Source organism: Nannospalax galili, unplaced genomic scaffold (genome assembly GCF_000622305.1).
Source record: "Nannospalax galili isolate Female #2095 unplaced genomic scaffold, S.galili_v1.0 scaffold252, whole genome shotgun sequence".
In the NCBI taxonomy this organism is placed as follows: Eukaryota; Metazoa; Chordata; class Mammalia; order Rodentia; family Spalacidae; genus Nannospalax; species Nannospalax galili.
Genome location: NW_008333886.1, coordinates 3,807,298 through 3,828,104, shown reverse-complemented (window position 1 = coordinate 3,828,104; position 20,807 = coordinate 3,807,298). Strand labels below are relative to the sequence as shown.

General features: G+C 45.7%; 1 protein-coding gene across 1 annotated transcript in view; it reads right to left on the bottom strand.

The window, feature by feature from the left end:
- Dsg2 (desmoglein 2) overlaps window positions 1–20,807 on the bottom strand; it is a 50,591-nt gene that overhangs the window by 14,840 nt on the left and 14,944 nt on the right. The window contains exons 2-9 of the mRNA XM_017797088.2: window positions 19,515–19,550; window positions 18,123–18,257; window positions 6,753–6,914; window positions 6,483–6,627; window positions 4,965–5,131; window positions 4,015–4,152; window positions 3,712–3,897; window positions 143–408 (exon numbers count right to left, since the gene is read on the bottom strand). Of these exons, the coding sequence (XP_017652577.1) occupies window positions 143–408; window positions 3,712–3,897; window positions 4,015–4,152; window positions 4,965–5,131; window positions 6,483–6,627; window positions 6,753–6,914; window positions 18,123–18,257; window positions 19,515–19,550 (1,235 nt within the window). The remainder of the gene's footprint in view (window positions 1–142; window positions 409–3,711; window positions 3,898–4,014; window positions 4,153–4,964; window positions 5,132–6,482; window positions 6,628–6,752; window positions 6,915–18,122; window positions 18,258–19,514; window positions 19,551–20,807) is intronic.

The following is a 20,807-nucleotide window of genomic DNA, read 5'->3' as shown; positions in this document are numbered from 1 at the left end:
CTTCACAGATCTTTGGAGAACTGGAATGCTGGTTCTGAAGGAATGGGCTGCCCAGATGTCTCTGAGTTTTATACGCAAGCATTTCAACAACAGGTGTGTGAAGTGATTGAAAATGTGGAAACACATTCAAGCCAAATCTTACTTTACATTGGCTGCTTGTCCAGTGTCTTCATCAAAAACTTGAAATTTTCCAATGGTCCGGCTCTGGCTGGATTTATCCATTCCTTCACTAGCCCAGACTGAGATTGTGCTGCTTTTAAAATGAATGCCTTCGGGCACGTTTTTCACCTTGATGGAGATGGGAATGGGTGTGGGCTTATACTTATCCCTGACCGACTTGTGAAAAGCTGCTTTGTTAGTGACAATGACACTCAAGTCCAGAGTCTTCATTTTCTCATAATCCAATTCCTAGAAAGGCAAAACCAAAATTAACAGAGAAAAGAACCAGAACACGGGAGCACACAGACACTGCACATGTGGCCGTAGGTAAGTTTGACATACGGGAGACACAGCTGCACTGTGTGTTCACACTTATACTGACTGACAAGCAAGTCCTGTTAACTGGGAAATTCATAAATGTGAGAGATATTTAGGAGGCTTTTGAAATTTTGTTTATTATTTATGTATGTATTTATTTATTTGAGACAGGGTCTCCTAATGTTGTTCTTGGCTGGCCTGGAACTCTTTGTAGATCAGGCTGGCCTTTGACTTGTGATGTTCTTCCTGCCTCTGCCTCCCATCTGCTGGGACTACAGGTGTATGCCACTATTTTCAGAAGTAAACATTTTTTGTGTCTAACAAGCTACTTTTTTTGTAATAAAAAAAGTAAGTACTTAGTCAAATTACTATTGCATAACATATACTTTTTGGGTTTGTTTTGGTGAGTGGGCATCACCAGTCAGCTCTGTCCTTTTGACAGACTCGTACTGCGGTGCCCACACACACAAAATCTGAGAATTCCTGGAGGGAAGAGAATGCCCGGGTATTTTTAAGTTTGCATAAATAAAGAACCTGCTTTATGCCCTTGTAGCACAGAGCCTATGAATAGCTCTCTGCTGCTGAGTCCAGGATTAGTCCTTCAAACAGCTCTCTCTAAACTGTGGTACTTACAATGCCCATTTGACAGTCTGTTTATCACTCTGTGCACAGCATATATTCCAGTTTCCCACTTTAAAATAAATATTTCTTCTGCAGTCTATTCAATGTACTTAGTCATTCTATTACTAGGCTTTGGGGCTATATGCCATTTTACATAAAATTAATACTGCTCTGAAAGTTTTTATGCATCTTTTTTTTCCCTCCATTGATCTACATCCTATTACTAAAAGAATCGCCCACTCCCATGTATTTAAGGGTCTAGTCTTTTACTGCAGTTTATTTCTAGTACCACTTTGTATAACAGCCTGAGAAACTAAGAGTTTTTTTCTGGATGTGTGCTTATCACTCTCACAGTTTTAATTTGCACCTTCCCTAATGACTCCGTGACCCTGGGCTCCTCTCCAGGGGAGCATGTACACTAGCTAACCTTCTTCTCTTTCTTTTCAATGGAATCTGATCACTGCCCTGGTAACTTGGAAGCACTTCTTTATATAAACAAGAAGCCAGTTTGAAATTTCCTCAGTCTGCTGCTTTTGCTGTAATATTAATTTTACTCAAAGATCTTTTTGACATGAGGTCTCATGAAGTCTAGGCTGGCTTCAAATTCAATATATAGCTGAGGATGACCTGCAACTCCTGATCTCCTGCCTCTACTGCCTGAGTGCTGAGATTACCGGTGGGTGTGTACCACATCGTTGGGTTAATGTGGTGCTGGCAGCTGGAGATGGAGCCTTGTGCATGCGAGGCAAATATGCTACCAACTGAGCTACACTACCAGCCAGTTTTACTATTTTATACACGTTCCTCCTGGCACAAGCACTAAATCCCTATTTTGTGCTATCAGAGCACAATGAAGATGCTTCCAAGCACCTCTGGATTCATTGGCATGTGATCGTTTCTTCTTATGCCATTGTGGATTTCAGCTTTGAGTGTGGCCGAGACCTTCTGGGGGGTGAGGACTGCGGCTTTTGCCAAAACTGCTGACTCAAAATTATGTTTATTTCTATAAAAGGAGATATATTTATTGGTCTCTAATGACATCACTCATTTCTTCAATGATCATAAAATATGTCTTCCCTTTAAACATGAAGCAATGTTATTCAATTTTTCTCTGCTTTTGAAAAGGTAGTTTAAATGTGTATGATAGCTTATCAATAAGTGGTGCCCTGAATTTCAAGTTAAGTTTTCTCTATTCATTTATACATGCATTTCTTTTTATACTGTTAGTTTACCTAATTTTATATGTCTTAAATATATATTTAACAAATTAAAAGTTTGTCCTTTCTGTCCTCAGGAAGTACTGGGAAGTTATATATGTATCAAACTTGTTTTGTTTAATTTTCTGATTTCATCTCAAATCCAGAATGTATAGCACCCTGTTAGAACTCTTTTGGACAGCGGGATTTACTTAGGTACTTTTGATTTGATACAGGGTCTCCCTGTAGCCTCAGCTGGCCTGGAACTCACTATGTAGATCAGGCTGGCCTTGAACTCACAAAGATCCATCTACCTCTGCCTCCTAAGTGCTGGGATTAAAGGCATGCGCCACCACACCCGGCTGAGATAGAATTTTAAAAGCTATAGTTTTATATTTTATTTAAAAACCTGGGGAGGTAATTCTAACAATTTAAAATATATTATTTCTTACTTATTTTGTTATATACAAATCCATCTTATAATTGAAAAAAAAATTCTGTGGGACTTGTAAGACCCAAATGAATCCATATGAGGTTTTTTTCTTTTTGAGACAGGACCTCACTTTGTAGTCCAGGCTGGCCCCAGCCTGCAGTCCAGGTTGGCCTTGAACTTTTGGCAATCCTCCCTCCCACTGCTGGTATTACAGGTATATCCAGCAACACTGTATTTCTGTTTTCCTTTTTTGGTGCTAGACTGAATCCAGGGCCTTGCGCAGGCTAGGCAAGCACTCTGTCACTGAGTGACACCCTCAACTTCATAGGCTAATTCAATTCTTCCTGCACTGATTCCATGAGGTACAGGAGAGCAGGCTACTATCTTCCCAAGTGAAGCCCCCAGAAGACATAAATAGACTCACAGTTGAATTTTTGCTTAAATGGCAAGTTCCTGGGGCTGGAGAGATGGTTCAGTAGTTAAGAGTATATACTGCTCTTGCAAAGGACCTGAGTTCAGTTCCCAGTACTCACACTGAGTCTTACAACTGCCTGTAACTCAGTTCCAAGGGAATTTGACACCTCTGGTCTCCTCAGGCACTGCACTCACATGCACACACCCATTCACAGACACACAAGCATACGTAAAATTAAAAATAAATCTATTTTTTTTAAAGGCAAGTTCCTAATAAGCCCCATGAGTCAGGGTCATGATGTGGGCATGCTGGGTAGCAGGTCTGACTAGAAGTGTACTAAGCAATTACGATGCTGGCATCAGGCTATGTGGCTGGGATCTGAGTTCCCTGATTAGCATTTGAACTGTAGTGTGACTGCTTCCTTCTGTAAGACTTGGGCCTGGAAGGATGCTTCCCCTTCCCAAACAATGGTGGTGCTGGTTGATTTATGCGTAAAGCACACGCTGTGAGAACATTAGCACCTCTTCTACAGCCATAATCCCGCCCCAATGTGAACACTCACAACTTACCTTGACAAGGGTCACAATCCCTTCATTAGTCTGAGCATCAGTCTCAATGTGGAAATAGCCCTCTTCATTTCCTGACGCAAATGTAAAATTTGCTAGCCAGTTGTCTGAGCCTATTTCATCCGCATCAGTCACTTTAATTCGCATAACTTCTACGTTGACTTGATTTTCTTCAACCATCCCTTCGTACTGCAAAACACAAACACATGATTTTTTTTTTATTTTAATGCAATATGAACTCAGATGATATACTTTTGGTTGGGACTCAAAAAAAGATCAGGTAAATGTTCTATAAAAACAAGTTACCATTTCACTTTCCACTACAGGTATATTGTCATTGACATCCAAAATCTGAATCTGAACTTGAGCCTGCTGGACTGGCTTATCTGTGATCTTTCCATCATCATCTCTGGCCTCCACAATCAAAGAGTAGCTGCTGTGTTCCTGTAGAAGAAGAAGTGAAAAAGAATGAACTGGGGTCAAAGTGAGTTGCTCCACTCTGCCTTTCTGATTTGGGTTCATTTTATTCCAAGGCAATGGACCATATGAATTTTATCCATAACTCAGTTTCATGATCTTTTATTGTTGGTGTGGAGATGCTATTTATTTGTAGTTAGAACTTTCACAGCAGGGCAGAAAAGCCTGGGGGAGTTACTGACAAGTTAAATCAAAGGCACACTACTCAAGATGTAGTGAATTTTACATTGAAAGTGATGATGGAACTGTAGGAATTGGTTATTTTCTGCCTTACCTTTTATTCCATGCCCAGACTTTATGAACTTTTGAAAATTAATCTTCCCTTCCTCCCTTCCTTCATTCCTTCTTGGGGGGGGGTCTTGCCTATATAGCTCAGGCTAGCCTGGAACTCAGTATGTGGATCAGGCTGGCTTTGAACCTGTGGTGATCCTTCTGCCTCAGTCTCCCAAGGGCTGGGATTGCAAGTGTGCTCCATATCCTTGTCTGATGATAATATTTTACATTCCTTTTTTCCTACTAAGTCTTCTCAATCTGGTACACATTTTACCCATTTCAATATGGATACAGTGCACCTCACTTTGGACTAGTCACATTCCAAACTCTCAGTAGCCACATATGACTAATGACTATTGTAGTGGACAGCACATCCCTAAGACATAGGGTCACTCTGTGAATGAGGATACACATTAACATATGAAAGATTTGAAAATAAAAATAAGGAGAGCAGAGAAGCTGAAGAGAAGAGGAAGGAGTGCAGAAGCCAGGCAATGCCAACCTACCTCTCTGTCCAGTGTGACACTGGTTGTGTAAATCTCCCCAGTTTCTCTATTCAGGTGGAACACTGCAGGGTTTGTGGGCTCCTGAGATACGATTCTGTAGGCGATCTTCGAATTCAGAGTATTGGGCTCATCTGCATCCGTTGCGGTGATTTTCATCACAAGTGTATCTGGCATTAGAGATGAAGGTGTCAAAGTGAGTGCACTTACAAATGGGTTACTATTTTATTCTTTCAGCTTGTTTTTAGAAGGATTTGGGGTGCTAATCAAAGTCACAGATTCTCACAATAAAAAATTTGGATGAAGGCTGGTGAGATGGCTCCATGAGTAAAGGACTTGCTACCAAGACTGACCACCAGAGGGAGTTTCATCCCTAGGACCCATATGGTGGAAGGAGAGACCTGATCCCCACAGGCGTGTATGCAGGACATACACACACACACACACACACACACACACACACACACACACACTTAACTAATTGATGAAATGAGTGTGAAATGAGATCAGGGCAAGGTGAGTTCAGAGTTAAGTCTTGTAAAATTGCTACAGAGGGATCACAGAGATGGCTCAGTGGATAAAGGCACTTGCTGTGATGATCTGAGTTCATCTGTGAAACCCATGTAAAGGTAGAAGGAGAGCACAGAGTTATCCTCTGATCTTCAGTGTGGCACGCATTCCCACATATTCAGGCATGCACACAGTACTATGTTTTTAAAAATTGCTGTAGGAAGGCCCACAGATTTGATCTAATAGCCAAGATTGAGCAAGACTCGTGAGCTGATACATGACCTTGATGTTTACTAAGATAAATTATGAGTACAACTATTCTTTTTATTATTACCAATCAGAAACCCCTCCTTCAAGGTCTTAGACAGAGCACTGCCTTGAACAACACTGTCAATAAACCTTACAGTAAAAGTAATATAAATCAACAGTCAACAACTGAATCCACCCAGTGGCCCAAAGCTAACTGGCTACTTGTTCTTGCTCATAAAGTTTTATTGGAACACAACCAGGTTTGTTTGTTACATAGTGTCACAGCTGGCTTCCTGTTACACAGTAGGCTTAAATAGTTGCTATGGAAATCTTACTTGATCTATCAATCTACTATTGTCTTCTATAACACTCAAGATACTTAAGGTCCTTCAAATTTATATTATTAAAAGTGATCCAAACCTGTAGTCATAAGATGATTATATTTGTCCTGTGACAACTTTTATTAAGAGAGAGAATTTGATGTTTATTTACAGGAAATAAAAATGCCTTTGGTTGCTTATTCATACTGAGCCATAGACCTGAGATGGAGGGATGGCTCAGTGGTTAAAAGCACTTACTACTCTTGCAGAGGACTCAGGTTCAGTTCCCAGTACCCGTATCGGGTGGGTCATAATGCCTATAACTCCAGTTTCAGGGGCTCTGTTGTCCTCTCTGACCTCCATGGGCACCTGCACACATGGGCACATATGAGCAGACACACACATACACATAGAATTGAAAAGAAAAAAAATAGACTCGTACATGCTGCACTCAACTCTTCAACAGACCCAACAAAGACCTCCTGTGTGAACACGGGTTCATTGTCGTTGATGTCAAGAACTTTGATGCGAAGTTCTAATGGCTTCTCCAGGTTGTTTCCTCTTGAGTCCAAAGCATAAGCCGTTAGCTGAAATCATGACACAAATAATAATGGGTTTTAAGCTCAAGCAAATCAGTTGCTATTGTATAAAAGGGAAGCATAATTATTATCAAAGAGGAACTATAAATAAAGGTAAAACAATTCCTTCTTACCAGAAAAAACGGTGTTTGTTCTCGATCAAGAATGCTGGTAATGTTCAGATCTCCTGTGTTTTTATCAAAGACAAATATACCAAAAGGTGGCTCTGTAATCCCTTTTCCAGTGTATTTGTAGGTAATTTTTAGTCCTCTTTCTTCTGCAATATCAGAATGAATCTAACATAAAAAGATCAGAGCAATGTCTTGGCTTACATTCTTCATCATGCGTATGATAATATTTTAATGACAACATCTCTGTAGCTGTCATGCGTGGGACAGGAGGCAGGGGCCTGGGACCTGTGCTAGTGTCAGGGAACTGCATTCTAATGTTTCTTAGCACACACAAGTTCTGTGACACTGACTGGTTACTCTGCTTTCTAGGGCCTCACTTTTCTTATATAAAGGATGATATGGCAGTGCTCACCTTTTAGGGTTATCCTGAAATTAAGATACAGTTGGGGTACATCTTAGAGGGAGGTAGGCTTTATTCATTTTTAGTTCTGGGTATAGAAAGCAGGGCCTTATGCAAGCTAGCCAAATGCTCTATGCTGAGCTTCCCCCAGGGAGTAGATTTTATGAGATAGGACCTCATGTAGCCCAGGCTCACCTCGAAGTTACTCTACAGCGGAGGATGATCTTGAACTTCTGATCCTCCTGCCTCTACCTCCTATGTGCTGGGATTATAGGCAAGATCCACCATGCCTGACTGGGGCCGGGGGGTGGGGTGGGGTATTTTAAACTTGGCACATACAGCAAAAACTTCAGAGTCAAAAATCACTTTCATAAGTACATTCAATTGTTTGTAAAGTATTAACAGTTCCAGAGAGGGATGAACACGAAGCAAACACTTTCCAGTTTGGAATACCTCAGCCAATCAATGACACGTCTAACCCACTGGGTCCTCCCAGCTTGCTTCTTTCCTATGCGCAACTGTATTCATAGCTACGTGTTCTCGATCTTCCACAGCCCTATGGGTGTCTCAAGTCTTTCTTCACACATTACTGAAGACCTAATTACCTGTCTGGCCAGTTTTTTGACCTGAAAGTTCAGGATTGGCAACACATTCTTCCAGTGAAATCCTACTCCTTGGCCCCTTGCCCTGGACTCCCAAGACCCCTGCCCCTCTTTAGGACTAACTGCCCTTTTTTGCTTCTGTAAACTGCTTGACTGCTTGGCTGAAGGGACAAACTGCCTTGATCTCATCCCATTTTTGACTAGCTGTTTCAGGCAAGCCTGAACATACCCAGGCATGCTGTAATCTCCACCTACCACCCCCACCCCAAGAGGCTGTAAGCTCAAGCAAGCCCAGGCCTATGGCAGCCTTATAAGGTAAAAACAGAGACTTCTGGCCCCACAGGTAACAGTCAGCACATTCCACAGCCCTGAGGGTAGCACTCACCAATGAGAAAACCTCCAGAATTGCATCCCTTGTAACCAATCAATTCAAAAGCATGTTGGCACGTGCGGGCTCTCTGGATCAATCAAGATGTGACTCTGTTATTCTCCTCCCCCCTTTGTCTAAAACCTATAGAAAGCTTCCACACCCCCTGCAACCGGGACTCTCAGGCAGACATGCCACGTTGGTTTGGTCTGAGAGTCTGAACTTAAGCCCGAATAAAGACTTTTTGTTTTTGCATGCTCTCTGGACTCCGTGGTAATTCTTGGGGATCCGTTCCTTGGGCATAACATTTGGGGGCTCGTCTGGGATCCCCAAGACACCCCCACCCCCGCCACTGGACCCCAGAGTGTAGAGTCTACCTGATCCGATCGGTGAGTGTTTCTTGTCTTTGTGTCTTTCATTCCTGTGCGCTTCTGGTTTGGTTTTTGGGCCCAGTTTCCTGATTGCCTGTTGGAGGTCTAGGCAGATGTGCTGGAAGGCCCCAGGCCGTGGGACTCAGGAGACGTCCCGGACCCACCCGATGGGGATTGGATTCCCTTGGTAGACTTGGAAGGATGGAGCAGGTCACGCCCCCCAGGAGGCGAGAGGCCATCATCCTACTTTCAGTTTAAGGCGCCAATTAACTGTGTGTTGTTTTTCTGTGTGTGCTTTTTGTTGTGTTTGTGACTCTCACTGCATTAGAAGAACTGGGACAGAACCAAGTAACTCCTCTCAGCCTTTTTCAGGATCATTTCTTGGAGTTCAGAGCCCAGGCTGATAGCCTGGGGTTAAGAGTAAAGAAAGGGAAGCTCTTTGTGTTTTGCAGGAATGAATGGCCAACTTTTGGGGCCGGCTGGCCTGAAGAGGGGACATTCAACCTGCCCACCACGCCTCCAAAATGGTTAAAGCCTTTCCTTCCTCCTCCCCCCACTGGCCCAAAGTTGACTGTCCTTACCCTACACGAGGATGAGTGGCAGAGAAATGAAACTAAGCCCTCTGACTACATCACAACTTGGCAGGTTATGGTGGAGGAGCCTCCAAAATGGTTAAAGCCGTTCCTCCTCCCCCCACTAGCTCAAAGCTGACTGTCCTTACCCTGTGCAAGGATGAGTGGCAGAAGACATCCCAGGGGAGGCGGAGGCAGCCCCACCCCAGGAGGCAGAAGAACACCCTCCCCAGACACGGAGGAGTGTCCAAAGGGGGCAGCCACGGCTGGTGGCAGATTCTACTGTCCTCCCTCTCCAGGCTGTGGGGCCGCTCACTGAAGCGGGGCGCTTGAGCCACCCCCCATCAGCCTGTTCCACAAGCAGAACCTCAGGACACCCTAGGCGAGGTGGAGGCAGCCCCACCCCGGGAGGCAGAAGAACAGCCTCCCCAGACACGGAGGAGAGTCCAAAGGGGGCAGCCACGGCTGGTGGAAGACTCTACTGTCCTCCCTCTTCGGGCTGTGGGGCCGAAACAGCTAAATTCTCTGAAAAGCCCCAAGGTCTAACTGATTTGCTAGAATCTGTTTTGTTTACCCAAAAGCCCACTTGCGATGATAGTCAGCAGGTTTTGCAGGCCCTGTTCACCACTGAAGAGAGACCAGATCCTGGTTGAAGCCTGCAAGCTTATATTCAGCAGCTTTTGCAGGTCCTGTTCACCACTGAAGAAAGAGACCAGATTCAGGTTGAAGCCCGCAAGCTGGTTCCTGGGGTGGATGGGAATCAGGCCCTGATAGATGAAGCCTTTCCCCTGGTTAGGCTGAATTGGGACTTCAATGTGGCTGAAGGTAAGGAGAGGCTCCGGGTCTACCATCAGACTTTAATGGGGGGTTTCCAGGCGGCCACAAGGCATCTGACCAATTTGGCTAAGATTAGTGATGTACAGCAAGGGAGGGCAGAATCACCCACAGCATTTCTAGAAAGGATCCTCAAGGTGTTCCGCACCTATACGCCAATGGACCCGGAAGCACCCGAGAATAAGAATGCAGTGATCCTGGTGTTCGTGAACCAGTCAGCACCCAATATTAGGTGCAAATTACAGAAATTGGATAGACTGGCTGATAAAACCTTGCCAGAGCTTCTGGCGGTGGCTGAGAGAGTTTACAACCACCGAGAGAGTCCCGAAGACAAGCAGGCCCAGGTAGCTGCCACTGGCAGCACCAAGCAAACCTGCGACTTTGCCAAGATTCTCCTGGCCACATCGACCAGGTCCCCAGGCGAAAGAGAACATCAGCTGCCATGCCTATCGGCTGAACAAGGTAGGAAATGCCCGGAAGGGCGACCAAAACTGATGAAAAACCAATGCGCCTATTGTAAAAAAATGGGCCATTGGAAGAAGGAATGTCCAGAAAGACCAGCCGGACAGGAGCAGGTCTGTGAAGGAATACAAGTCCTGGAGCTTAGGGAATGGAGCGAATAGGGAGAATGGGGTTTGGATCCCCTCCCCGAGCCCAGCACAACTCTTAGAGTGCAGGGGACACCTATGAGTTTCCATGTAGACACAGGTGCTCAACATTCAGTGTTAACAGAGACCCGAGGAAAATTAGCAAACAAAAAGTCCTGGGTACAGGGAGCAACTGGCATGAACGAATATTCATGGACCACCCGAAGAAAAGTGGACCTAGGCATGGGCTGGGTGTCCCACTCCTTCCTAGTCATGCCAGATTGCCCCTACCCACTCTTAGGTAGAGACTTGCTTACCAAAATTGGAGCCCATATCCATTTTTCACCTAATGGGGCTTACTTAATGGATCAGGGGGGCCTCCCCGTTCAGGTATTAACCCTACAGTTGGAAGATGAGTCCCCTTGCATCAGGGACCTGCCCTGCAGCTGGAAGAGGAGGTTTCTGTCTAGCTGTGGTAGTTCCCCTTGGCATGGGCCGAGACTGGGGGGATAGGACTAGCAGCCCATCGGCCTCCTGTCTGGGTAGAGGTGAAACCGGGAGCACTTCCAGCTCGGGTGAAGCAGTATCCCATGTCTCACGAAGCCAGGTCAGGGATTACCCCACACATCTGGAGGCTAAGAGACCAGGGCATCCTAGTACCTTGCAGGTCTGCATGGAATACACCTCTCCTTCCGGTAAAGAAGCCTCAAATGATTACTGGCCAGTACAGGATCTGAGAGAAGTAAATAAGCAGGTCATGGATATCCATCCCATGGTGCCTAATCCCTATATCCTCCTGAGCTCCTTGCCGCCCTCCAGGAGCTGGTATACTGTACTAGATTTAAAGGATACCTTCTTTAGCCTGCCCTTAGCCAAGGATAGCCAGCCATTTTTCGCCTTTGAATGGCAAGACCTGGAGATCGGCTTCAACGGACAATGAGATCGGCTTCAATGGACAACTGACCTGGACTCGCCTGCCTCAGGATCCAAAAACTCACCCATTCTCTTCGATGAGACACTTCATGAAGATTTGGGTGAGTACAGGCTGGAACACCCCCAGCTCACCCTACTGCAGTATGAAGATGACATCCTGATAGCTGCTGATCACGCTCTACTATGTCAGCAAGGAACTAGGGATTTGTTGGCAACTCTGGGCAGGCTAGGATATCAGGCATCTGCTAAGAAGGCACAAATGTGTCATCAAAAAGTGATTTATCTAGGGTACAATCTAAAGGAAGGACAAAGATGGCTCACAGATACCAGGAAAGAAACAGTGCTGAAAATTCCGGTTCCCAACTCCCGGAGAGCAGTGAGGGAGTTTCTGGTATCAGCAGGGTTCTGCCACCTCTGGATCCCGGGGTTTGCTGAATTGGCTAAGTCTCTCTTTCGTTTGGACGGGGGAAAGAGAAAGGGCCTTTAATGAAATTAAGCAAGCCTTCCTGATGGCCCCGGCTTTGGGGCGTCCCAATGTCACAAAGCCTTTCCACCTCTACATAGGTGAAAAGAAAGGAAGAGCCAAAGAAGTCCTGACTCAAACGTTAGGACCCTGGAATAGGCCAGTGGCATACTTGTCTATGAAACTTGATCCAGTAGCCGCAGGATGCCCACTGCATCTGTGGATTATAGCTGCTACTGCCCTTCTAGTCAGGGATGCAGAAAAATTGACATTAGGGCAAGAACTGCACATCACCACTCCTCATGCTATTGAAGGGGTTCTTAAGCAGCCACCAGAACGCTGGTTGAGCAACGCCTGAATAACCCACAATCAGAGCTTACTTCTTAACCCTCCGAGAATTCCGTTCCTCCCAAGCACCACCCTTAACCCAGCCACCCTGCTGCCTGACCCTGACTTGGACATTTATAGCTGCTACTGCCCTTCTAGTCAAGGATGAGGATAAATTGACATTAGGCCAAGAACTGCACATCACCACTCCTTGTGCTATTGAAGGAGTTCTTAGAGCAACGCCTGAATAACGCATTATCAGAGTTTACTTCTTAACCCTCCAAGCATTTGGTTCCTCCAAAGCACTTCCCTTAACCCAGCCACCCTGCTGCCCAACCCTGACTTGGACACACCCTTGCACGATTGCACGGGGATCCTGAGCCAGGTACATGGGCTCAGAAGTTTGGGCGGTGGCTTTGCCTGTGGGAACCTTGGCTCAGAGGGCCAAACTGATAGCTCTGAGGCCCTTAGGCTTGGAAAAAACAGACGATTGAATGTGTACACAGACAGCCGATATGCCTTTGCTGCAGCACATGTGCATGGAGCCATCTACCAGGAAAGGGGGCTGCTCACAGCGGAAGGAAAAACTATTAAAAATAATCAAGAAATTCTGGACCTGTTGGCGGCTCTATGGCTACCTATGAAACTGGCTATTATCCACTGCCCCAGGCACCAGAAAGCCAACACGCCCATAGCTCGAGGAAATCAGAGGGCAGACCGGGTTGCCAAAGAAGTGGCTTTGGAGGCTTTCCAGATTTTTGCCAATCCAGCTACCAGACCCTGACACCCCCCATCATACCTGATCAGCCTCATTACTCCCTAGAGGATATGAAGCTGATACACAGACTCCCCATGACCCAAAAGATCGATGCTTGGTGGCATACAGGAGACTGTAAAATTATTCTGACAAATGGCTTGGCCAAGGACCTCCTCACACATACCCACCGAACTACTCATCTGGGCATCAGGAAAACAGCTGAGCTCCTAAGAAATGCTCATCTAAAAGTCCTGAATCTCCGCCCACTTGTTGATGCAGTTGCCTCTGCATGCCTTAGTTGCAAGCTGGCCAATGCCGAAAACCACCCTAAGGAACAAGGGGCTCGAATGAGGCGCTCTAAACCTGGGGCCCACTGGGAAATGGACTTAACAGAAATCAAGCCAGGCAACGCCAAGAGACCATGGAGCCTCGCTGGAAAGGACCGTATGTGGTGCTCCTGACACCCCCCACTGCAGTAAAGGTGGATGGAGTTGCCACCTGGATTCATCACACTCACGTCCGGAGAGCTGATCCACACCAATGACCTGGAGGACCCTCAGGCCAAGGCATGGGAGGTCCACAAGGATGCAGACAATCCCCTCAAGCTAAGGCTGTGCCGCTCTTGATGTTTACCCTTCTGTTTGGAATGAACGTATGTATAACTGCCAAACCTCATCAACCTTACAATCTCACCTGGCAGCTCCTGGACACCTCTACTGGAGACATCCTAGTCCAGACATCCAAGATTGCCCCACTGAATACCTGGTACCCAGAGCTAGACTTTGACCTCCAATGCTTGCTCCCTGGACAGAGCCATTGGGGGCTATGTCATGCTTATTTTTATGTCTGTCCCGGAAGCAGAGGAAGAGGCTGGGGGAAACGATGTGGGGGAGCCAGTGATTATTTTTGTAAATCTTGGGACTGCGTGAGCTCGGGAGACATCTACTGGACAGCCCCCATTAAAGATGATCTTGTCAAGGTTGTCCGTAACAACACCCCTGATGCCATTTATCGCGGGTGGAGAGTTAGAACATGTCCCACAAAAACAGGCTGCAACCCTGTCAAGGTAGTGTTTACTGATGTGGGGAAAGAGACACTACTTGGGAGGTAGGGAAGACCTGGGGATTGAGAGCTCATAATCTGAGCCCAGGGGGGTTCTTCACTGTCATCCTCAGAAAGGAAACTCCCACCTCTCTGATACCCCAAGATGTTGGCCCCCATCCATTCTTAGTACCCCTAGAATCCAACTCCAGCCCCAAGCCCCCACCTCTAGAGGAAAGTACAATAGTCTTCGGGAGAACAGCAGTAGTCAAGGGGACGCCTATGGCTTCACCCTCAGACCACCCTATTTGGCTGCTGGTCACCTCCACTTTCGAGGTGCTCAATGCCTCCAAGCCAAACCTAACTGTAGAGTGCTGGCTCTGCTTGAGCATCCAACTACCCTTCTATGTGGGCATAGCTGTAACAGGTAATTACTCCCGAGTTAATAGTAACCAATGCACCTGGGGACAGCAAGGAAAACTTTCTCTCCAGCAGGTAACTGGGGCAGGGACCTGTGCATTGCCTCCTAGTGCCCAGATCCCGCCAGGGCTATGTAACCACATAGTCTCTGTTTCAAATGATACTTATTACTCTGCCACTTCTGGATGGTGGGCTTGTTTTACTGGTTTAACCCCCTGCATTCATGGGACTGTCCTTAATAATATAAAAGGTTACTGTGTCATGGTACAGCTATTCCCCAAGATGACTTACTATGAGGAGACCCAGATGGAACTAGCCTATGCACCCCTCTCCCCCCTCAGAACTAAGAGAGCCATAGGGGCAGCAGCCATTTTGTTATCCTCCTTAATTGGTCTAGGTGTAGCGGCAGCAACTGGGGTGGGCACCTCGGCCTTAATTTTACAGGACCAAAACTACAAAGCTCTCCAGGTAGCGATCGACACAGGCCTCAGAGTATGGAACAGTCTGTAACTAAATTGGAACAATCCCTAAACTCATTAGCTGAGGTCGCCTTACAGAATAGGAGAGGTCTTGACCTCCTCCTTATGCAGCAAGGGGGTTTATGTGCAGCCCTAAAAGAAGAATGTTGCTTTTATGCTAACCATTCTGGTGTGATTAGAGACTCTATGGCTCTGCTCAGGAAACATATCAAGGACAGAGAACAAAAGGACCCTGGGTGGTATGAACAACTGTTTAATTGGTCTCCCTGGCTCACCACCTTGCTCTCAGCCTTGGCCGGACCTGTAATCCTCCTCCTACTAATGTTAACTATTGGGCCATGTATCATCAATCGGCTGGTAGCCTTTATTAAGGTACGGGTGAGCACAGTACAACTCATGGTCCTGAGGTCCCAGTATCAGCCCTTAGAACCCCTATTAGGGACCCCAACCTAGACCCATGATTGGGTCCTCTCTAAGTTACAAGGAGAGGGGGAAATGTGAAATCCTACTCCTTGGCCCCCTGCCCTGGACTCCCAAGACCCCTGCCCCTCTTTAGGACAAACTGCTCTTTTTCGCTTCGGTAAACTGCTTGACTGCTTGGCTGAGGGACCAACTGCCTTGATCCCATTCCATTTTTGACTAGCTGTTTCTGCGAAGCCTGAACATGCCCAGGCATGCTGTAATCTCCACCTACCACCCCCACCCCAAGAGGCTGTAAGATCAAGCAAGCCCAGGCCTATGGAAACCTTATAAGGTAAAAACAGAGACTTTTGGCCCCACAGATAACAGTCAGCACATTCCACAGCCCTGAGGGTAGCACCCACCAATGAGAAAACCTCCAGAATTGCATCCCTTGTAACCAATCAATTCAAAAGCATGTTGGTGCGTGCGGGCTCTCTGGACCAATCAAGATGTGACTCTGTTATTCTCCTCCCCTCTTTGTCTAAAACCTATAAAAAGCTTCCACCCCCTGCAATCGGGGCTCTCAGGTAGACATGCCACGTTGGTTTGGTCTGAGAGTCCGAGCTTAAGCCCGAATAAAGACTTTGTTTTTGCATGCTCTCTGGACTCCGTGGTAATTCTTGGGGATCTGTTCCTTGGGCATAACACTTCCCACAGGTTTCCCAACATACACCAGGGCTGAGCTGATGCTGCATTGCTTTTAGGTGGGGAATTTGGAAAGTTTGAGAAATTTACTGAGATATTGTGCTTTTATGTAAATTTTACTCTTAACAATGTATATAATAAAATTAGTAAGAACACGAAACACTTAGTAATTTCTTAAGAATTGATACATTCTATGAAAACTTATTGAAAGGTGTTTGACTCAGGTATCAAAAAAACAAGCAAAACCCACACAAAACACCCAGCTTCTTGTATACATACTATGACGTGAAGCCACACCCAAAGGGTCTGCATTTGAGAAGGCTTTTATCAAAACAACACAGTGCTAAAAAGGAGTCTTCTCTGATTCCACAGCTGCTCTCTTACAGACGCCCTTCACTCAGAAGATCAGAGTTATGGTCAAACTTGGACGTGCAAGTAAGAGTTCACAGTTATTTACTGAACACTCACTACACATGTACTGTTAGCCCTAAGGACTAAGCTCTGCCCTCCTGGAGCTTATGCTAATGAGGAAGACCGCCAACAAACCAGCAACTGTGTGGCCAATGTCAAATATGCTATAAGCCACACTGTTAAAGGGTAAAAGGACAGAGAGAAGTGAGGAGGAGGTGACAGGTAAGCAGAGATGACATTATCCACCACACACAAAGCCCTGTGAGGAGCAGATCCCACACAGAGGGAACAGCAAGTGCCCAGAGTGGGGGCTGTGCTGGTAGAGGATGCACTGCAGTAGGGGATGGGAACCCAGGATGGAGGGAGGCCAAGGTAAGGGTATGGGTCACAGGCTCTGGCAGACCAAGTGAGGTGCATTCCACCCTGTACTCCGCTGCCAGCTACTCAGAGGGCCTCACCAATGGATGAGCATGCTTTGTTGCCTTTACAAGTTTGCTTTTACTAATTTCCAGAGGACAGACTCTGTGTGGGCGAGGATTTGGCAAGAAAGAAAGCAGGAGGGAACTCGTCTGGTAACGCTGGCTGGAGGTCAGGGACTTTGGCCGCAGGCTCAAGAGAAGTGGATGGTTCATAATATATTTGGGGGGCGGGGTAGAATGGACAGTAATTACTACTTAAAATATTTTTGGATTTACTTATTTTTATTTTCTATGCATCGGTGTTTTGGCTGCATATATGTAAGTGCACTATGTGCATGCAATGCCCACAGCAAACAGAAGAAGGTGTCAGAGTCCCTGGAACTGGAGTTACAGATGGTTGTTAGTAGCCATGTGGGTGCTGGGAACTGAACCAGGGTCCAGTGCAAGAGTAGCTGGTGCTCTTGACCACTGAACCATCTCTCCAGTCTCAGTAATTGCTACATTTTTTTTAACTCAAAAACCTACAGTGGTGCTCTCAAACTTTCCATCATGGACTGAGGAAGTAGGAGCCCATGAAGCCCCCTCCCTTCCTGCGGAGCAGATGACTGTTAACAGTTGCTAAGGAGGGGGTGATGTTTTCTAGTGTTGTAGTCACAGGGGACCATGTGGGAAGGATATCAGATGGATAGGAATGGGGACCAGAGGGTAACGGCGGGTGCATGTAATCACAGCACATCCTATACATGTACAGAACTGTCAAAAAATAAAGGAGAGTCGGCAAGATGGCTCAGTGGGAAAAGGCACCTGCCATGGAGCCTGATAACCCCAGTTCAGTCCCTAGACCCCTCACGGTAGAAGGAGGAACCGACTCCCACAAGTTGTCCTCTGACCTTCACATGCCTGCACTGGGCATGTGAGCACCTGCACATACTATATACATGTAAAAACAAACATACAAACAAACGAATGAATAAAGGGGAGAAAGGAGAAGAAAACATAGATAAATTATGGTGCTAGTCATAGAAATGGGTACACTGGCCCAATGTCAGCTTCCTCAACTTGTGGTTGAATCAGAACCTGAAGTCATACATTTATTTATGTGTCAGCAATGGTGCATCATCTGCATTTTCTGCTAAGAAGTAACTTCTGGTCATTTTCAAATACATTCTGAATACTGAAAGTTCAGTAAGTATGTCGTTTAATTTTCCTTAATGGAAAGTGGATGTAAGAATCTTCTACACCATAGTTTAACCACATGTGTCATATTCCTCTGCAGACGGTACCTTGGCAATTGGGTTCTTTCTGGACAGGTCTTCTCCCTCCCGAAGGGTCACAGGGGCGGTGATCCACGCCCGCTTTTGCCGAACTAAGTGAGTGCGTTTAGGAAGCAGTTTATTTTCACTTCTTGTGTTTAAGACCTGTAACAATATTACCTTACGTGAGCATTTTAAATCCTCAAGTTCGGAAATGAGAGTCCACCATTTATTAAGCTTCCAAATCGTGCAAATTTCAATGATACAGTTAAAATATACTTAACTGTTTAAAAGCCCCACCTAGTACAAAATTTAAGATACACTTTACGTCTTAATAAGCTTCATTTTCATAGAGGAAATGCATGTATTTTAGCAAACTCTACAAGTATGTTAAAGACTGTCTCCAACTGATAAAGCTGCAAGGTTGGCTTTTCATAGTAAGAAACATTTCCCAGAGTAAAGCATGAAAAAAGCCAAAGAGGAACTTGTCCTCATGGGGGCTTTGGGTTTTCAGTTTCTGAATCCCCTCTCCACTTGTGGAGAACTTGTCTCTGAGTGGGTGTGACTGTGTTTAATTAATTATTTATTTATTTTTATTTATTTATTTATTATTTATTTATTTACTTTTTGAGACAGGATCTCCCTGTAGCCCTAGCAAACCTAGAATTCACTATACAGACCAGGCTGGCTTCGATCTTAACAGAGATCGGCCTGCCTCTGACTCCTGAGTACTGGGATTAAAGGCATGTGCTATCATGCCTGGCAAGAATTTTCTTTTCTTATTAGCTGAGAATAATTTTCATTTTTCGATGATGGCTCATGGGCTAATAATAAATTACCACATATTTTAGGACTCAGTAAACTGTTGATACAAATTTGACCCCTCTGGGCAAGGTGGTGCATGCTGTCTTATCACTTGTGAGATGGAGGAGGGATTCTGAGTTTGAGGCTAGCTTGCTCTAGCCTGGGCTATTGGCTTAAAAAGTCTCACCCCTACAAAGACCTAAACTGGTAAATAAAGTTTTTCTTTTTTTTTTTCTTGTTTTTAAGACCTTATGTGAAAAAGTATTCCACACAAAATTATTATTGTTATTATTTGAGACAGTGTCTCACTATGTAGCCCAGGCTGACCTGGAACTCACTGTGTAAATCAGGCTGGCCTCAAACTCACAGGGATCCACTTGCCTCTGCCTGCCCTCTGCTGGGATTAAAGGTGTGTGCCACCATGCCCTGCAAGATCTTTTTCCTATTAAATGCTGCACTGAACATCCCTAGATGTGTGTTTCTCAGCATTTCTGTGAATGGGAAGGGTCAGGTCCCAGGCAATGTGGACTTCAATCTGGTAAAGCACAACCAAACCATCTGTCAGAAAATGAAGCTGTTGGGTCTCAAAAGTGGGAATAATCTCTCTTGGTTCCTTACCTCTAAGTGAAGTCCATTTCCAAAGTCTGAGCAGATCTGAAAAGTAAAATCATAGACCTTAACGCAAGAGCAATTAGACTCTCTTGTCCCAAACAACCAGAGCCAGAGTGGAGAAGCTGGCTTCTCGGTCTGGCTTCTTGTTGGTCCACAGGCCTCTTTCATAGAACAACCAGCATGGATTTTTAAAATTATCTATTTGTTTGATTTGGGGGCAGAGGGGATGTAAGTACCACAGGGTGCATGTGGCGATCAGAGGACTACCTGTGGAGTCAGTTCTCTCTTTCCACCATGTGGGTTCAGGTCGATAGGCTTGACAGCAAGTGCCTTTCCCCACTGAGCAATCCTGCTAGCCCAAAGACAGCTAGTACTTATCAAACAAAAGAGGTTCAGGGATATGGCTCTGTGGTCCAGGCACTAGCCCTGCAAGAGTGACCTCCTGTTTGATGCCTGGAACCTACCAAGAAATCCTATTCAGTAGCACCCATCAGTAATCCGCAGTACTCATATGGGGAGATGGGAGGCAGAGATAGGAGCATCATCCAGAAGCTCTTGGGCCAACTAGCCTGTAACTGCAGAAACGAGACTCTGCCTCAGCAAGCAGGAAGGCGAGAACTGACTCCCCAAACTTGTCCTCTGACCACTTTATGTGGGCTGGGGCACACGTGCCTCCCACCCCCATTAAATAAACAAGTAAAATTAAAAACAAACAAAATAATCAGCTTCATGAAATCTTAGACCTTCCCTGATCCTTTTCACCTTGTGCTGTCTGGGACTTGTGTACCTTGTGGGTATGAGATGATCCTCCCAGAGAATCCCCATCACCCTCACGGTTGCACATGCACTCACATACACGCACTCACATGAGCCTCCCAGCCTGTCACCCTCATGGAGTGCACACGCACACCACACACTCACAACTGTCTGTGTTCTCACTTGGTTTCCTGACATCCTCAGCACCAGCGAGTCTCTCCTCTGCTTCACAGGCACCATTAGAATCTGGATGTCACCACGGTTGTAAGGACAGTCCTAGGCTTATTCTCAACCTGTTCATAAACTCCCATCCTACTTTCTGAATTTTGCTGCAATTTCTTTGCAGTTTATAATTCTCCTGCTGGCTTCTTCCCGGCCTCTGCCCCGGCTTACAAACCAGCACTTTATAACATGGCAGCTGCAGTTGCTCTTTAAAATAAACTGAAACTGTTTGGAATCTGCAATTCAGTTGCTCACTAGCCACATGTAGCTGGTGGCTACTGTTTGGATAGGATGGATCAAGCACATTACCATCACTGTCGA